At 54.6% G+C, this 19,980-nt stretch overlaps 1 protein-coding gene across 1 annotated transcript; it reads left to right on the plus strand.

The window, feature by feature from the left end:
• Positions 1 to 4,443: 4,443 nt before the first annotated feature.
• LOC144950781 (ephrin-A5-like) lies at positions 4,444 to 17,598 on the plus strand. The gene is made up of 4 exons (XM_078880871.1): positions 4,444 to 4,751; positions 8,354 to 8,419; positions 9,056 to 9,139; positions 14,354 to 17,598. Exons 1-4 carry the CDS (start codon positions 4,574 to 4,576, stop codon positions 14,467 to 14,469), a joined length of 444 nt encoding a protein of 147 aa, XP_078736997.1. The 5' UTR covers positions 4,444 to 4,573; the 3' UTR covers positions 14,470 to 17,598.
• The last annotated feature ends 2,382 nt before the right edge of the window (positions 17,599 to 19,980 follow it).

The following is a 19,980-nucleotide window of genomic DNA, read 5'->3' on the forward strand; positions in this document are numbered from 1 at the left end:
CTTTACCGAAAAAACCTAAGAATATGATTCCTTGCAGTCACGAAAGCTTCAAATCTAGAATGCCTCGGAGAGTTTGGTCACCTCCAAGGTCTTATTCATATGCTTTGGGTCTATCGGTAAAGTCACGTAGATAGGTTCAAATGAAATAACTCGAACAGCGACGAGTGGTCACCACGTCACGCGCATTCACATGCGCTTCTGCGGCCGTCTGGAACGCTCCTCTGACATGAGGCCACTGGGGACCCTGACGGTCTGCTGCTGTAGATTTGGAGTTCGCGTCTCTCTCTCTGTCTCCCTCTCCGCTGTCGTTGCATTGATTGTGGCCCCACGGTAGGTAGACGTCAACTACCTCGCCTGGTATACGGGAGGTCGTGGGCTCTACCCCGACTCAAGCGCCTGTATGTTTGGAGTTTGCGTGGATCTTTTCCCCGGGTCCTCCGGGTTTTTCTCTCTACACTTGGAGAATCCACGTCGCGCCTTTAAGAGTATTTCGGCTGCTTGTTCAAATGTCCACGTGATGACGACGACGACGACGATGGTGATGACGATGAGCCACTTCGTTGAGCTATCATTTGTGGTGACCGTGTCGCATCTGAAAAATGATCTGCGTAGCTCAGTGGGGGCCTTACCTGGATAAGTAAAAGAGAGTTTAGTTTCTAGTTTAGTTTGATGCTGCTGCTGTGGTGGTGCTGCTGCTGCTGCTGGGGTACTGACCGCGAGATAATTACCGCTGCTGCTGCTGCTGCTTTGGCCATGACGCGAACCGTCTGCGTATGCTAAGAGGGAGTGGGTGAGTGAGTGGGTGGGTGAGTGGGTGGGTGAGTGAGTGAGTAGCTGAGTGGATGAGTGGTGAGTGAGTGAGTGGTTGAGCGAGCGAGTAAGTGGGTGCGTGAGTGGGTGAGTGCGTAGTTGAGCGGCTGGGTAAGCGGGTGGGTGAGTGGGTGAGTGTGTAAGTGGGTGAGTGGGTGAGTGAATGAGTGGGTGAGTTAGTAGCTGAGTGGACGCGTGGTGAGTGAGTGAGTGGTTGAGTGAGTGGGTGAGTGCGTAGTTGAGCGGACGGGTAAGCGGATGGGTGAGTGGCAGAGCGAGTAGTTGTGCAGGTGAGTGGGAGAGCGAGTGGGCGAGTGAGTGAGTGAGTAAGTGAGCGAGTGGGCGAGTGAGTGAGTGAGTGTGTGAATCGGCCTTCCGTGCCCCCTGCCGGTTCTGTTTTGTTTCCTGGCTATTCATACAAGGTGGTGTCGCATTGGTGGCGTCGTACGGATGAGATGCGTAAGATGCCGAGGTGGGGGAAGGAGTAGGAAGAGGAGGGGGGGAGGAGGAGGGGGAGGAGGGGGTGGGAGGAGGAGGGGGGGTGTTTTGTAAACTCCACTCGGCTCTCAGAGCTTCATCACCGCCACCACCACCACAACCACCACCACAACCACCACCACAACCACCACCACAACCACCACCACCACCACAACCACCACCACAACCACCACCTCTTCAAGAGTTGTGAAGTGGCACCGTTGAAGGTCGAGCGCCTGGCTGCACAAAGGGGTTTGCTGAGCGACTTGGGGCGGTGATGGCAGTGGTGGCGGTGGTGGTGGTGGTGGTGGTGTTGGCGGTGGTGGTGTTGGCGGTGGTGGTGGTGGTGTTGGCGGTGGTGGTGGTGGTGGTGGTGGTGGTGGTGTTGGTGGTGGTGGTGGTGTTGGTGGTGGTGGTGGTGGCGGTGGTGGTGTTGGTGGCGGTGGTGGTGTTGGTGGTGGTGGTGGTGTTGGTGGTGGTGGTGGTGGTGTTGGTGGTGGTGGTGGCGGTGGTGGTGGTGGTGTTGGCGGTGGTGGTGGTGGTGGTGTTGGCGGTGGTGGTGGTGGTGTTGGTGGTGGTGGTGGTGGTGGTGTTGGCGGTGGTGGTGGTGGTGTTGGCGGTGGTGGTGGTGGTGTTGGCGGTGGTGGTGGTGGTGGTGTTGGTGGTGGTGGTGGCGGTGGTGGTATTGGCGGTGGTGGTGTTGGTGGTGGTGGTGGTGTTGGCGGTGGTGGTGGTGGTGTTGGCGGTGGCGGTGGTGGTGTTGGCAGTGGTGGTGGTGTTGGTGGTGGTGGTGGTGGTGTTGGTGGTGTTGGTGGTGGAAGTGGTTTGAGGTGGTGGAGGTGTTGGTGGTTGGAGGTGGTGGTGGTGGTGTTGGTGGTGGAAGTGGCTGGAGGTGGTGGCGGTGGTGTTGGTGGTGGAAGTGGTTGGAGGTGGTGGAGGTGGAAGTGGTTGGTGGTGGTGGTGGTTGGAGGTGGTTGTGGTGGTGGAGGTGGTGGTATTGGTGGTGAAAGTTGTTGGAGATGGTGGAGGTGGTGGAGGAGGTGGAGGTGGTGGTGGCGATGGTGGCCAACAGGCCTGGCACTTGCCCCAAGAGCCTGGTCAAGGCTGTATGGGGAAGTTTTGTCTTTGTGTGAGTGATTGTTTATGTGGCTGCATGTAGTGTGTGTCACTGTGTGCGTGTGTCAGTGTGTGTGTGTGTCACTATGTGTGTGTGTCAGTGTGTGTGTGTGTCACTATGTGTGTGTGTCAGTGTGTGTATGTGTCACTGTGTGTGTGTGTCAGTGTGTGTGTGCGTGTGGGAAGCGGTGGTGTAGTGGTTAGCGCCACGCTAACCACTACACCACCGGTGACGATTATGTGAACCGGTCCTGGGCCTCCCCTAGTTCAACTCAGCCTCAAATGAGTACCCGGTGCGGTGTGTAGTAAACATCGCCACTGGGGAGACAAAGGCGGTCGGGCGTGGTGCTGGCCACCCACCCCCTCGTGTGCCGTTCCGGCCTTCATAGGTGCTCGCTAACAGCACTTGCCCCTACAGCCTGTTAAGGCTACACGGGGGGGGGCCTTTGTCTTTGTGTGCGCGGGTTCGTTTCTGTTGCGACAAAAACTGCGATCTCAATTTTCGTCTTGTTAGGGCCGCGTTAATTAGAGCAAGCGAGATTGTTAATTGCTCGGGAATTGAAATGACGGAGTGGGCGAGGAGCGAGAGAAGGGTGTTGAGAGCAAGGGGGGGGGGTGGAGGGGGGGGGTGGAGGGGGGGGGGGCAGGGGAGTGGGTGAAGAGGTGTGAGGACAAGAGACGTAAAAATAACATTGCTCGCTGGTGCGTGCGTCACACGTCGGCTCTGCGAGCGGGGGGAGTGGTGGCTCGGCGGTTAGCGCGCCGCGCTCGCAAACACCGGCGGAGACCCGAGTGTGAGTCCCACGCCGGGGACCACCAACACCACCACCACGAACACCACCGTCACCACCACCACCAGAACCAATACCGCCACCGCCGCCGCCACCACCGCCACCGCCACCACCATCACCGACACTACCACCACCGCCACCACCACCACTGCCACCACCGCCACCACCGCCACCGCCACCACTGCCACCACCACCACCACCGCCGCCATCACACCACCACCACTGCCACCACCACCACCACCGCTGCCACCACCGCCACCACCGCCACCACTGCCACCACCACCACCACCGCCGCCATCACACCACCACCACTGCCACAACCACCGCCACCACTGCCACCACCACCACCACTGCCACAACCACCGCCACCACTGCCACCACTGCCACCACCACCACAGCCCAAAGAGGCGCCCCTGCGGCCGTCTGGAACCCACTCTTGCCTCCCCGTATTGAGCAGCCCACTGGGAGGTGCCACTTTGAAATGATCGTCGTCGTCGTCGTGGTCATCTAAGATTGACAAACTCACTTCTTTAGGACTGCTCCTTGTTGTTGTTGTGTTTAGTTTGTTGTCCTTCCCCCCCGCCAGCACCTCCGATTAGCGCGGTTGGCTACGTACGGTGCGAAAGAAGTTCAACACACGCACACGCACGTAGACACACACACGTACACACACACACACGTACACACACGTAGACACACACACGTACACACACACACGTACACACACACACACGTACACACACGTAGACACACACACACACACGTACACACACACACACACACGTACACACACACACACGTAGACACACACGCACACACACACGTACACACACACGTAGACACACACGTACACACACACACGTACACACACACTCACGTACACACACGTAGACACACACGTACACACACACACGTACACACACACTCACGTACACACACACGTACACACACGTACAAACACACACATACACACACACACACGTACACACACACACGTACACACACACACGTACACACACACACGTACACACACACACGTACACACACACACACACGTACACACACACACACAAGCTCTGCTCACAGTTCTCCCGAACCCAGACCATCTCCCTCTCCACCCTCCACCGCACCCCCAAAACCTCACCCCACATCTAAAACCTTCGTATCTCCCTCCCCTACCCACCCCCCCCCCCCCCCCCTCAAGCCTGCAGCGGGAGGACTTCTTCATCGAGGTGCAGATCAACGACTACCTCGACGTCTCCTGCCCCCACTACGCCGAGCCTGGCCCGGGCCTCAGCGGGCGTCCAGGCGGAGGAGGAGGAGGAGGGCCCTCCCCTCCGCAGTGGCCGGCGGTCGTGCCCGAGACGCACCTCATCTACATGGTGAACTTCGACGGCTACAGCGGCTGCGAGCCGCAGGGCCACGGCTTCAAGCGCTGGAACTGCAACCGCCCGCTGGCGCCGCTGGCTCCGCTCAAGTACTCGGAGAAGTTCCAGCTCTTCACGCCGTTCTCACTCGGATTCGAGTTCCAGCCCGGCCAGGAGTACTACTACATCTGTGAGCGCGAGTGAGCGTGTGTGTGTGAGCGTGTGTGTGTGTGCGTGTGAGCGTGTGTGTGTGCGTGTGTGAGCTGAAGAGTGTGTGTGTGTGTGCGTGTGTGAGCGGAAGTGCGTGTCTGTGCGTGTGCGCGTGTGTGAGCGTGTGTGTGTGAGCGTGTGTGAGCGTGTGTGTGCGTGTGTGAGCGTGTGTGCGTGTGTGAGTGGAAGCGTGTGTGTGTGCGTGTCTGTGCGTGTGCGCGTGTGTGTGAGCGTGTGTGTGTGTGTGTGCGTGTGAGCGTGTGTGTGCATGTGTGCATGTGAGCGTGTGTGTGCATGTGTGAGCACAAGCGTGTGTGTGTGCGTGTCTGTGCGTGTGCACGTGTGCGTGTGTGTCTGTGTGGTACTGTGTGTGGTACTGTGTGTGGTACTGTGTGTGGCACTGTGTGTGGTACTCTGTGCAAAACAACCCCCTACCTCCTTGTGGTGCCGGACGGGCAATGCTGTCGTGGGGAGTGCCGTGGGGTGAGGGCCAATTCCGATTGGCCTCTCCCCTCAGGGCGTTTGTAGCCAACACAGTGGCTAAATGGGGGCTCTGGATGGGTGCGAGGGACTGGTAACCTCTACACCTTCAATAAATTACCACTAAACCACGTCTAAAATATCTAATTATTAAGCTTGTGCCGGAGGCCCCGAGGGGACAAGCGTCTATGAGCCAGGAGATTGAATCTTTACCCTCGGGGCTCCTGCAGAAACAACAAAAAGCCACTACGTATGGCCACGTGGAATGTTCGAATGCTCACTGTGGAGGAGAGGCTGCCACTCCTCTGTCCGGAGCTGGACCGGTACCGCCTGGATTTCTGTGGCATTCAGGAGGTCCGGTGGACCGGCTCTGGCTCCTGCCACCATGAGGGGTGGACGGTCCTCCACTCGGGGCAGGAGACTGCCAAACAACAGGGTGTGGCTCTTCTTCTGAACAAAAGAATGAAGGGGGCGTGCGAGCGTGGCGGTGAGGTGTGGGAAGCTGTAAGCCCCAGGCTACTTTGGGCTCGCCTTCTCATCAACCGGAGGTGAGGAATGGTGGTCATGGTTACCTATGCCCCCACCGAAGGCAGGCAAAGCCGATGCGTCAGATGCCTTCTATGACCTCCTGTCACAGGTGCTGGCTAAAGTGGCCCCTCGGGACAGAGTCATCTTGTTGGGCGACTTCAATGCCCGAGTTGGCCATGATGCTGGCACCTGGTCTGAAGTGATTGGAAGGCATGGGCCAGATCAGCTCAATAACAACGGTAGGAGGATGCTAGATTTTTGTGCAGCCCATGGGCTTGTAATTACCAACACGCTCTTCCGGCATCGGCGCATCCACACATCATGGATGCACGCCGGGTCCAAGTAAGAACATCTGCTGGACTACATAGTGACGCACCAGCGGATGCGAGCCCATGTCCTTGACACCAGGACCTACCGTGGAGCTGATCTGCCCTCTGACCATCGACTAGTCATCTGTAAGATGCGCCTGCCATTCTTCCACTCCGGTGGTGGGTGTACACCCAGGACCTCATTCCCAGCTAAGGTGGCCTGGTCTCAGCAAGCTGATGAAAGTTGCAAGCGAGAATTTCATCATCACTTGCGGCTGGGGTTGACATCGTCCCCCACTCCTCCTGATGTCGAGGGTAAATGGGCGAGGTTTAGGACTGTGACTCATGCAGCTGCAATGGCTGCTTTGGGTACGCGGTCCAGACCTCCCCAGAGACCCTGGCTGACAGAAGAGGTGTCCAGGATGGTTGAGAGAAGCGACAGGCCCACTCTAATTGTCTACAGCATCCCACGTTAGAGAATGAGGAGGCTTACCGCAGCCTTCACTCGGAGGTTCGGAGAGCCATGAGGCGCTGCAAGGATGGGTGGTGGTCGCGGGTTTCTGAGGAGATGGAGTCTGCCTCAGTGGCCCGCGATCACAAATCACTATTTAACTCCATCAAAAAAGTAACCTGCAGCGTCACACCTATTACCATCATTAGGGGAAAAACTGGTGATCCAATCTCCGACCCCCAGGAACAGGTTTGCAGATTTGCTGAGCATTTCTGTGAGGTCCTTGGGGAGGGGAAATTTCTCAGCCAGGTAAACATCGTGGCACCAAGTGGGGATGACCTTGCTGAGGCTGCGGTGCCTCAAATATTGGAAGAAGAAGTCACCCCCTGTGAGTGGCTGGCTTAGGCGCTATCTGTTGAGGAAGTACTGAAGGCGATCCAGAATCTGAGACCAGGAAAGGCATCTCAGTCAGTCGACCCGTGGCACCTGGGTCTGCCCCGTGACCTCCTGCCAGCGGGCGTTCGACACTTCACGTGGCCTCAAGGTGCACATGGCCTGGCACAAGCGTCGTGGTGACGTCACCGCCACTTAGTGGCGAATGGCGGTTGTTGTTGTTGTGGTACTATGGGTGTGTGTTGTACTGTGTGGTACTGTTTGTGTCTGCGTGGTACTGTGTGTGTCTGTGTGTGTTGTACTGTGTGGGGAGCGGTGGCGCAGTGGTTAGCGCTACGCTGCGCTACGAACCCAGCGACCCGAGTTCGATTCCCGCTCACAGCCAACACCAGTGACGATTATCTGAACCGGTCTTGGGCCTCCCCTAGGTCGACTCAGCCTCAATTGAGTACCCGGTGCGGTGTGCAAACATCGCCACTGGGGAGACAAAGGCGGTCGGGCGTGGTGCTGGCCACCCACCCCCTCGTGTGCCGTTGTGGCCTTCATAGGTGCTCGCTAACAGCACTTGCTCCAACAGTCGGGCGCATTTTAACACGTGTGTCTCTGTGTCTCTCTGTGTCTCTGCGTGTCTCTGCGTGTCTCTGTCTGTCTCTGCGTGTGTCTCTGCGTGTCTCTGCGTGTCTCTGTCTTTCTGCGTGTCTCTGCGTCTCTGCGTGTCTCTGTGTCTCTCCGTGTGTCTCTCTGTGTCTCTGCGTGTCTCTGTCTGTCTCTCTGCGTGTCTCTCTGTGTCTCTCTGCGTGTCTCTGTGTCTCTCCGTGTGTCTGTCTGTGTCTCTCTGTGTGTATCTGTCTCTCTGCGTGTCTCTCTGTGTCTCTCTGCGTGTATCTGTCTCTCTGCGTGTCTCTGTCTCTCTGCTGTCTCTATCTGGCTCTCTGCATGTCTCTGTGTCTCTGTCTGTGTCTCTATGTCTCTCTACGTGTCTCTGTCTGTGTCTCTGTCTGTGTGTCTCTGTGTGTCTCTCTCTGTGTCTCTGTCTGTGTCTCTGTCTGTGTCTCTGCGTGTCTCTGCGTGTATCTGTGTCTCTGTGTCTCTCTGTGTCTCTGTCTCTCTGCGTGTCTCTGTGTCTCTGTCTGTGTCTCTGTGTGTCTCTGTGTCTCTGTCTGTGTCTCTGTCTGTGTCTCTGTGTGTCTCTGTGTCTCTGTCTGTGTCTCTGTCTGTGTCTCTGTGTCTCTGTCTGTGTCTGTCTGTGTCTCTGTGTGTCTCTGTGTGTCTCTGTCTCTCTGTGTCTCTCTGTGTCTCTGTGTGTCTCTGTGTGTCTCTGTGTGTCTCTGTGTCTCTGTCTGTGTCTCTGTCTGTGTTTCTGTGTCTCTGTCTGTGTCTCTGTGTGTCTCTGTGTCTCTGTCTGTGTCTCTGCGTGCGTAGCCACGACGGCGGTGGCTGGCAGGAAGCGCTGCTTGCGACTCCGCGTCGCCGTGTGCTGCACAATCAGTGAGTGGGGGGGGGGGGCACGGGGGGAGGGGGGCACGAGGGGGGCACGGGGGGAGGGGGGGCACGGGGGTAGGGGGGCACGAGGGGGGGTAGGGGGCACGGGGGGAGGAGGGGCACGGGGGGAGGAGGGTAGGGGGGCACGGGGGGAGGAGGTGCACGGGGGGAGGGGGGCACGAGGGGGGCACGGGGGGAGGAGGGGCACGGGGGAGGGGGGCACGAGGGGGGCACGGCAGGGGGGACATCAATGGATTCATCACCTCAGCGCTCCTCGTGATGTAGCACCACCACCACAACCACCACAACCACCACATCCACCACCAAAACAACCACCACAACCACAACCACCACCACGTCTCACTGTCTCCCTTTCTCTCTCCTTATCTCTGTCTCTCTCCTTGTCTCTCTCTCGGTGTCTCTCTCTGTGTCTCTGTGTCTCTCTTTGTGTCTCTGTGTCTCTCTGTGTGTGTCTCTCCCTATGCTTCTGTGTCTGTCTCTCTGTGTCTCTCCATGTCTCTCTGTGTCTCTCTCTGTGTCTCTCTGTCTCCGTGTCTCTCCGTGTCTCCCTGTGTCTCTCTCTGTGTCTCTGTGTCTCCGTGTCTCTCTGTGTCTCCCCGTGTCTCTCTCGCCGTGTCCCAGCTCCGAGTACGAAGCCGCTGAGTCTCCCCGGACGGTCGCGAGTCCCCCACAAGCACACAGACACCAGCGCTCTGGAGCAGGCCGGTGAGTATCCTACACCTCATCAATCACCTCCTCCACCTCATCAGTCACCTCCTCCACCTCATCAGTCACCTCCTCCACCTCATCAATCACCTCCTCGACCTCATCAATCACCTCCTCCACCTCATCAATCACCTCCTCCACCTCATCAATCACCTCCTCCACCTCATCAATCACCTCCTCCACCTCATCAATCACCTCCTCCACCTCATCAATCACCACCTCCACCTCATCAATCACCTCCTCCACCTCATCAATAGCCTCCGCCACCTCATCAATCACCTCATCCACCTCATCAATCGCCTCCTCCACCTCATCAATCACCTCCTCCACCTCATCAATCACCACCTCCACCTCATCAATCACCTCCTCCACCTCATCAATCACCTCCTCCACCTCATCAATCGCCTCCTCCACCTCATCAGTCACCTCCTCCTCCTCATCAATCGCCTCCTCCTCCACCTCATCAATAGCCTCCTCCACCTCATCAATCGCCTCCTCCACCTCATCAATCACCTCCTCCACTTCATCAATCGCCTCCTCCACCTCATCAATCGCCTCCTCCACCTCATCAATCACCTCCTCCACCTCATCAATCACCTCCTCCACCTCATCAATAGCCTCCTCCACCTCATCAATCACCTCCTCCACCTCATCAATCACCTCCTCCACCTCATCAATCGCCTCCTCCACCTCATCAATCGCCTCCTCCACCTCATCAATCACCTCCTCCACCTCATCAATCACCTCCTCCACCTCATCAATCGCCTCCTCCACCTCATCAGTCACCTCCTCCACCTCGTCAATCGCCTCCTCCACCTCATCAATCACCTCCTCCACCTCATCAATCATTTCCTCCACCTCATCAATCACCTCCACCTCATCAATCGCCTCCTCCACCTCATCAATCATTTCCTCCACCTCATCAATCACCTCCACCTCATCAATCGCCTCCTCCACCTCATCAGTCACCTCCTCCACCTCATCAATCACCTCCTCCACCTCATCAATCGCCTCCTCCACCTCATCAATCACCTCCTCCACCTCATCAGTCACCTCCTCCACCTCATCAATCGCCTCCTCCACCTCATCAATCGCCTCCTCCACCTCATCAATCACCTCCTCCACCTCATCAATCGCCTCCTCCACCTCATCAATCACCTCCTCCACCTCATCAATCGCCTCCTCCACCTCATCAATCACCTCCTCCACCTCATCAATCACCTCCACCTCATCAATCGCCTCCTCCACCTCATCAATCGCCTCCTCCACCTCATCAATCGCCTCCTCCTCCTCATCAATCATTTCCTCCACCTCATCAATCACCTCCACCTCATCAATAGCCTCTTCCACCTCATCAATCACCTCCTCCACCTCATCAATCGCCTCCTCCACCTCATCAATCACCTCCTCCACCTCATCAGTCACCTCCTCCACCTCATCAATCACCTCCTCCACCTCATCAATCGCTTCCTCCACCTCATCAATCGCCTCCTCCACCTCATCAATCGCCTCCTCCACCTCATCAATCGCCTCCTCCACCTCATCAATCGCCTCCTCCACCTCATCAGTCACCTCCTCCTCCTCATCAATCACCTCCTCCACCTCATCAATCGCCTCCTCCACCTCATCAGTCACCTCCACCTCATCAATCGCCTCCTCCACCTCATCAGTCACCTCCTACTCCACCTCATCAGTCACCTCCTCCACCACCTCCACCTCATCAGTCACCTCCACCTCATCAATCACCTCCTCCTCCACCTCGTTAAGCCTCCATCTACCCCACTTCCTCCTCCTCCACCTTGTCAAAATCCACCCCTCCTCATCCACCACCAACTCCTCCACCACCACCTCTTCCACCTCCTCCACCCCCTCCACTTCCACCTCCTAATCCACCCCTCCTCATCCACCACCTCCTCCACCACCTCCTCCACCCCCTCCTCATCCTCCACTATCTCCTGCATGTGTCCATGTGTGTATGTCTGTGTGTATCCATGTGTCCGTGTGTTTCTGCATGTGTCCGTGTGTGTATGTATATGTATGTATCTGTGTGTGTCCCATGTCAGTGTATGTGTGTATCCGTGTGTGTCCGTGCATGATTATGTGTGTCCGTGTGTCTGCGTGTATCTGTATCTGCGTGTGGCCACGTGGAATGTTCGAACGCTCACTGCGGAGGAGAGGCTGCCACTCCTCTGTCGGGAGCTGGACCGGTACCGCCTGGATCTCTGTGGCATTCAGGAGGTCCGGTGAACCGGCTCTGGCTCCTGCCACCATGAGGGGTGGACAGTCCTCTACTCAGGGCAGAAGACTGCCAAAACATTAAGGGGGTGTGGGAGCATGGCGGTGAGGTGTGGGATGCTGTAAGCCTCAGTCTAATTTTGGTTCGCCTTCCCATCAACCTGAGGGGAGGAGTGGTGGTCATTGTTACTTATGCCGCCACCGAAGATGAACATCCATGGAGGGATGCAGGCAATGTCGATGAGTCGAATGCCTTCTATGACCTCCTGTCCCAGGCACTAGCTAAAGTGGCCCCTCGGGATAGAGTCATCCTGTTGGGTGACTTTAATGCCCGAGTGGGTCATGATGCTGGCACCGGGTCTGGATTGATTGGAAGGCATGGGTCAGATCAGCTCAATAACAACAGCAGGAAGCTGCTTGACTTTTGTGCAGCCCATGGGCTTGTAATTACCAACACGCTGTTCCGGCATCGGTGCATCCACGCAACATCATGGATGCATGCCCGGTCCAAGCAAGAACATCTGCTGGACTACATAGTGACCCATGTCCTTGACACCAGGACCTACCGTGGAGCTGATCTGCCCACTGACAACCGGTTTGTCATCTGCAAGATGCGCCTGCCATTCTTCCACTCTGGTGGTGGGTGTATATACAGGATCCTATTCAAACCCACAATGGCCTGGTCTCAGCTAGATGATGAAAGTTGCAAGCGAGAATTTCATCATCGTTGCAAGCTGGGGTTGGCATCGTCACCCACTCTTCCTGATGCCGAGGGGAAATGGGCAAGGTTTAGGATTGTGGCTCATGCAGGTGCTTTGGCTGCTTTGGGTACGTGGTCCAGACCTCCCCAGAGATCCTGGCTGACAGAGGGGGGTGTTCTGGCTGGCTGATAAAAAGCGTCAGACCCACTCTCATTGTCTACAGCATCCCACGTCAGAGAATGAGGATTACCGCAGCCTTCGCTCGGCAGTTCCGAGAGCCGTGAGGTGCTGCAAGGATGGGTGGTGGTCGCGGGTTGCTGAGGAGATGGAATATGCCTCAGTGGCCGCGATCACAAATCGCTCTTTAATTCCATCCAAAAAGTAACCTGCAGCGCCACACCTTTCACCATTATTAGGGGATAGAACGGTGATCCAATCTCCGACCCCCAGGAACAGGTTTGCAGATTTGCTTGAGCTTTTTGTGAGGTCTTGGGGAGGGGCAATCCATCAGCCTGGAAAAAACACCATGTGGAAAAGTGGGGATGGCCCTGCTGAGGCTGCAGTGCCTCAAATATTGGAGGAAGAAGTCACCCCCTATGAGTGGCTGGCTGAGGCGCCATCTGTTGAGGAAGTACTGAAGGCGATCCAGAGTCTGTTACCAGGAAAAGCACCGGGCAGAGATGATCTCCCAAGCGAAATGCTGAAGGAGGGTGGCGTTTGTGCGCAGGCTGCCCTCCATGACGTCATAAAAACAATCTGGACCACTGGACGGGTTCTGCAGGAATGGAAGGATGCCCTGGTGGTCTCCCTCTTTAAGAAGGGGGACCACACAGACTGTAACAACTACAGGAACATCTCTCTTCTCAGTGTGTCGGGAAAGGTCCTGGAAAGGATTATTCAACATCGCCTTGCCAGGCACGTTGAGGAGAGGCTTGCAGAGCCCCAATGTGATTTCAGGAAAGGGCGGTCCTGCACAAATGCCATTTTTTGTCCGTCTGCTACAGCAGAGGTATGGGGAGTTCTAACAGGACCTACATTTCTGCTTTATTGACCTGGTCAAGGCCCGTGATACCATAAGCCATGACCAGGAGTCCCTGACTCTTTCCCCATCATGAAGGACCTTCATCATGGTGAGCGGGCCCGGGTAAAGCAACATGGCCGTGAATCAGAGCCATTCCCTATTCACCTTGGGGTGCGACAGGGATGTCCTCTGGCTCCCATATTACTTAACATCTCTTTCGACCACGTAGTTCGTGAAACCTTGATGGCTGTATTGGAGGAATTTCCATCTGTTACAGAAACAATGGGAGGCTGATCAGTGCCCGTATGTGGTCAAAGAATGCCTCCCTATTGGTAAACCATGTTATGTATGCTGATGATTTGGTAATTGATATTCACTCAGAGGAGAAGTTGGAGGCGCTGCTGCTGTCAAACCGGCTCCGGTTTGACAGCAGAGGTCTCACTCCGAATCAGTTGGGCGGTATTATGTTTTCATCGGCTGTGTAATGCTGTGTGGAAGCTACCTGGTCTGTCGCTCCACACAAAGCTTCTGGGCATTTCGGCCACAGTCATGCCTCCCCTTTTATATGCTTGCGAAATGTGGACCCCCCCTAATGGAACATTTTCGCCGGTTAGAAACATTTAGGCTGGCCTGCCTATTATCCATCCTGAGTTTAACCTGGCTGTATTGTGTGAGGAGCTCACAAATCCTTCAATGATCTAGACAAAGTTCCATCGGTGAGCTCCTCTGGCAGGCAAGGCTGCGTTGGCTGGGTCATGTTGCCCGCATGCCCAGCCACCGCATGCCTAAACAGCTTTTTGTTCAGCCGGATAGAAGGGGCGAAATGGGCGCGGCATGGGCTAGAGAAGAGATGGAGTGATGTGGTGCAGGAGGACGTGGCGCTGAGTGGACTTGCCGATGACTGGTACCAGCGGTGTCAAGATCGGCCTCTGTGGAGGAGGAGGCTCGTGAAGGACGCTGCTACTGGTCAGTTGGAGGCAGTCGCCCTCCAGCATTTCAGTCAGTCAACCGATGGCACCTGGGTCTGCCCCGTGACCTCCTGCCAGTTGGCGTTCGACACTTCACGTGGCCTCAACGTGCACATCACTGCCACTTAGTGGCGAATGGCGGTTGTTGTTGTTGTTGTTGTATCCGTATGTGTCCATGTTTCCGTGCCAGTGTCTGTCCGTCTCTGTGTGTATCTGTAAGTATCTGTGCGTGTCCATGTGTCCGTGACGGTGTCTGTGTGCATCCGTGTGGTGTCCGTGTTGTCCGTAGATGAGTCCCGGGCTTCCACGGGGCAGGCGTCGCCATCTCTGTCCTCCGTGCGGTGCCGAGCGTCACTCGTAGCCCTGCTGGCGCTGCTCACCGCCACCGCCGCTCCACACACGTAGACCGCACGTACACACCCGCACGTACAAATGTAGACCCCCACGTGCACACGTACACACGCGTACCAATACCCGCCATTCGTCACTAAGTGACGACGGTGACATCACCACGGCGCCCTGTGCCAGGCCAGGTGCACTTTGAAGCCACGTGTTGAAGGCCCGCCGAACACGCACGCGCGTACGCGCACGCACACACGTGCACACGCACGCACACACCTCCGATGAGCACGGTTGCCTACGTACTGTGTGAAAGAAGTTCCGCGTACACATACAAAAACACACGCACGTACGCACGTAGACACGGCTGCTCTGCAAAAAAACGCGCGCGCGTACCCACACACGCGCACACACGCGCGCACACAGGCGCACACACACACACGTGCGCACACGCGCACGCTGCCCCGTGCGTGCTCGGCACAGCGGCCACATTCCGGATTCTCCTCGGTGCTGTTCACGTTTCCCGACAAGCGATGCCACCCTCGCTCTCACCTCTCCCTTCTCTCTCTCTCTCTCTCCCTTCTCCATTCTCGTCTCCCTCTCTTTTTTTTTTCTACGATCAGTGGAAACAAGAAGATGCTCGGTGTATTCGGCACTTTGCTTCGTTCATCATTTCGTATTTTTTTTTATAATAACTTTGCTTTATGTAAACCCCCACCTCTCGCTCACTCTCTCGCTCACTCTCTCGCTCACTCTCTCGCTCACTCTCTCGCTCACTCTCTCGCTCACTCTCTCGCTCACTCTCTCGCTCACTCTCTCACTCTCTCGCTCACTCTCTCGCTCACTCTCTCGCTCACTCTCTCGCTCACTCTCTCGCTCACTCTCTCGTTCTCTTCTCCCTCTCTCTCGCTCACTCTCTCGCTCACTCTCTCACTCTCTCGTTCACTCTCTCGCTCACTCTCTCGCTCACTCTCTCGCTCACTCTCTCGCTCACTCTCTCGCTCACTCTCTCGTTCTCTTCTCCCTCTCTCTCGCTCTCACTTCCCTCGCTCTCACTTTCACGTCTCACGGTGAGTCGGAGACTGCAAGGCGCCGTGGGACAAAGACAAAGGTCCCCCCCACCTATACCACGTGTAGCCCACACAGACTGTTGGGGCAAGTGCTGTTGGGAGCGAGTTGCAGCATGCGCCTGTGAAGGGGCAGTGGGGTGAGCCCGCATCACGCCCGGCCGCCTTTGTCTCCCCAGTGGCGATGTTTACCACGCACCGCACCAGGTACACTGTAGTCCCTCCGTGAACATTTTTAATCGGGTTTGCATCTCGCTGCGGTGGCTATGAGATGTTAACTCCCTCGCCTGGTTGCCAGGAGGTCGTGGGTTCGATCCCGACCCTGGCGCCTGCTGCTGCTGTATATTTGGAGTTTGCAGTGTCTTTCTCTTCTCTGTCATCATTATCACGGTGGCTATGAGATGTTAACTCCCTCGCCTGGTTTCCAGGAGGTCGTGGGTTCGATCCAGACCCTGGCGTCTGCTGTATATTCAGAGTTTGCGGTGTCTCTCTCTCTCTCCCCGTGGATTTTTCTCCGGCTCCCCCAGTTTTTTTCCCTTCCACATTTAGAATCAACATCACCACGCGTTTAGAGTAATTTGGCCGCTTATACATTTCCATGCGACGATGATGATGATAAGGCCGCCACATTTCGTTGGGGATATAGTGTGCGATGGCCAAGATCGTTTTCTGATCAAAGAGCTCCATCGCAACTCAGTGGGGCCTTACCTGGTCAAATAAAAATAACAGTTTGGTTCAGTTTAGTTTCAGTTTAATTTCATTTCATTCATTTGGTATAGCCCTGTGAGCCATTCGGCTCTTGAATCGGGTGCAACCGCAACAAGCAAAACACTAAAGCATGAACTAGAAAACATCTTAAAGTGAATATGTGACTAAGTGCAAACAGAAAATCCAAGAAAAGGCAGCAAAATATTGCAGAAAAAGGCACCGTACGCCAACGCCGTGTGCAAAAATCCCAGTGGGATGCAAGTCAAACAACAACAACAACCAGAGTTAACTAGTGTTAACCGAAATAACTGTTAATCGAAGGGGGTGGTGGGGGGGTGGATATTGCAATCACTATTAATTCACTAATGAGTTGAAAAATGGAGTAAAAATCGCTCGGTCTACGAGAGAGAGAGAGAGAGAGCCGTACCCCATTGCTAAGATAGAAGACGAAGCCAGTGGATGTCTGAACCCTTTCGCGGATGGCCGTCGCTGATTGGCTCCACTCCCCTCTCCCGCCCCACTTAACCGGCGGCTCTGATTGGCTGAAAATCGGCGCCCTCCGCGTGCGCGTGACGTAATGCAATCACGTGCCCGCGAGCCATTTTTGTTACCGTTGATGCGTTACCGTGAGTGAAGTTTTTTTTTTTAATGTTGACGCGTTACGTGAATCAAAAAATGTTATCGTTGATGCGTTACCATGAGTCAATTTATTTATGTTAACGCGTTACCACGAGGTCAAAATGTTAACGTTGATGCGTTACCGTGAGTCAATTTATTTTTTATGTTTAAGAGTTACCCACGAGTTAAAAATGTTAACGTTGACGCGTTACCAATAGTCTAAAATGTTAACGTTGATGCGTTACCGTGAGTCAAAAAATGTTAACGCGTTACCATGAGTCAAAAAAAATCGTAACGTTGACGCGTTACAGTGAATCAAAAAATGTTAACGTTGATGCGTTACCACAAGTCTAAAATGTTAACATTGACACGTTACCGCGAGTCTAAAATGTTAATGTTGATGGGTTACCGTGAGTCAAAAATGTCAACATTAAGTCAACCGTGGCGAGGTCCTCTGTGGGAGGCGTTAATCGAAAACAAAAAATGCAAATCGATTTCACCGTTAACCGAGGGACTAACTGTAACTCATTTAAGGCTGAGTCGACCTAGGGGGGGGGGGGTCCAGGATCGGTTTGAGTAATCGTCACCGGTGTTGGCCACGAGTGGGAATCGAACTCGGGTCTCAGCCGGGTTCGCAGCGCTAAGCACTGCTCCACACACCCACAGCATTACACCACACCGCACAATGCAGTGTGGTGTGTGGGTGGGTTAGTGGGTGGGTGTGTGGGTGGGTGGGTTGGTGAGTGCGTGGGTGGGTGAGTGAGTGAGTGGGTGAGTGGGTGAGTGGGTGGGTGGGTGATTTGGTGGGTAGGTGATTGGGTGAGTGAGTGTGGGTGGGTGAGTGGGTGGGTGGGTGATTTGGTGGGTAGGTGAGTGGGTGGGTGAGTGGGTGGGTGGATGGGTGGGTGGGTGAGTAGGTGAGTAGGTGAGTGCGTGGGTGGGTGAGTGAGTGGGTGAGTGGGTGGGTGATTTGGTGGATAGGTGATTGGGTGAGTGAGTGTGAGTGGGTGATTTGGTGGGTTGGTGGATTTGTGAGTGGGTGGGGTGGGTGAGTGAGTGAGTGAATGGGTAGGTGAGTGGGTGGGTGATTTGGTGGGTAGTTGATTGGGTGAGTGAGTGGCTGGGTGGGTTGGTGGGTTGGTGAGTGCGTGGGTGGATTGGTGAGTGAGTGGGTAGGTGATTTGGTGGGTAGGTGATTGCGTGAGTGAGTGGGTGTGTAGGTGGGTGGGTGAGCGTGTGAGTGAGTGAGGGTGAGTGAGTGTGAGCTTCACAACCGTGTAAAAAAAAACTCTTTGGTTCTTTCGGTAAAGTCACGTAGATAATAAAATCAACTAATAATAGAATACGACGTTTCGGTTGCAACATAGGCAACCATCATCGGGTAAGAACGAATGATAACACACAGACACGGCAACAACACGGGCAGACACACGTGCCGAGAGAGAGAGAGAGACACACACGCAGAGACACGACGGCCGGCGTGGTGAAACAGCGGTCCGTCACGAGAGAGACGACCAGACCCAGGACTCGAACCCAGGCCCCCCCCCCCACGTTCGCGGCCAAGTAGCCTCCGGCACACCACGGCAGCTTAAGGGGAGCGGCGGTGCAGCGGTTAGCGCACTACACTGTGCTACGAACCCGTTGACCAGTGTTGGCTTCCCACTCACGGCCAACACCAAGTGACTATTATCTGAATCGCTCCTGGGCCTCCCCTAGGTCGACTCAACCTCAAACGAGTACCTGGTGCGGCCCCCTTTGTTGAGGTGCCGGCCTTCACAGGTGCTACTCGCTAACAGCACTTGCCCCAACAGTCTGTTGAGGCTACACGGGGGGTCTTTGTTTTGTGTGTGTGTTGAACTTCTTTTGCACCGTACATAGCCAACTGTGCTAATCGGAGGTGCAGGGGAAGGACAACAAACTACACAACAACAACAACAACATGCAGCAGCTCTAAAGAAATTAGTTTGTCAATCCTAAGATCCATAGAAACCCACAGAGACCCAGAGACTCACAGAGACCCACAGACACCCACAGACACCCACAGAGACTCAAAGAGACTCACATAGAACCACAGAGATCCAGAGACTTACAGAGATCCAGACTCACATAGACCCACAGAGACCCACAGATATCCAGATATTCTCATAGAACCACAGAGACCCATAGAGACCCACAGAAACCCATAGACTCTCATAGAACCACAGCCACCCACAGAACCCCGTACTCATGTGTGTATGTTGAACTTCTTTCGCACCGTACGTAGCCAGCCGTGCTAATCTGGAGGTGCGGGAGTAGGACAGCAAACTAAACAACAACAACAACAACAAGCAGCAGCAGCAGGAGTTGTAAATTAGTGACGATGTCAATCTAGAGCAGGCGTGGGGAACCTTTGTTCTGCCAAGGGCCATTTGGATATTTATAACGTCTAGATTTGAAGCTTTCGTGACTGCAAGGATTCATACTCTTATGTTTTTTTCGGTAAAGTCACGTAGGGAGAAAATAAGTAACAAAAATAAACAATACAATTAATGGAAATACGAATAGAAATAAAATAATAAATCACGACGTTTCGGAGGCAACACAAGCTTCCTTCATCAGGTGTTAAAAACTGTAACAATAACAAATAACTGTACAGTTATTTGTTATTGTTACAGTTATTGTGCTGTGCCTTTTTACACCTGATGAAGGAAGCTTGTGTTGCCTCCGAAACGTCGTGATTTATTATTTTATTTCTATTCGTATTTCTATTAATGTTATTCTAAAAATATATATGTATTATTTATTTACTTTTACCTACGTGACTTTACCGAAAAAAAACCTCAGAGTATTTATAACATCATTCGCGGGCCAAAATGATGAACTTAAAAATTTGCCTGTTGTTATATTTGGTCAAACATTTAATGAACTCACCCCTAATGCGATGGGCTGGAACTGCTTCTCTTTTGCGAGGCGTGTGATGATGTTAGCTGGTATTGATGATGCTGTTGCTACTCGCAACTGCTTTGCCAGGTTTGCTCCGAGATCTATTGAAATTCGAGTCCCGCCTGCGGTTGCCTTGACAGGGCCAGAGACCAAATGATTTTGCGGGTCTCATACGACCCGCGAGCCGGACGTTCCCCACCCCTGTTAGAGGATGATGATGATGATGATTTAAAAGTGCATGACAGCCTCCCAACGGCACCCT

Source organism: Lampetra fluviatilis, chromosome 59 (assembly GCF_964198595.1).
Source record: "Lampetra fluviatilis chromosome 59, kcLamFluv1.1, whole genome shotgun sequence".
Lineage (NCBI taxonomy): Eukaryota > Metazoa > Chordata > Hyperoartia > Petromyzontiformes > Petromyzontidae > Lampetra > Lampetra fluviatilis.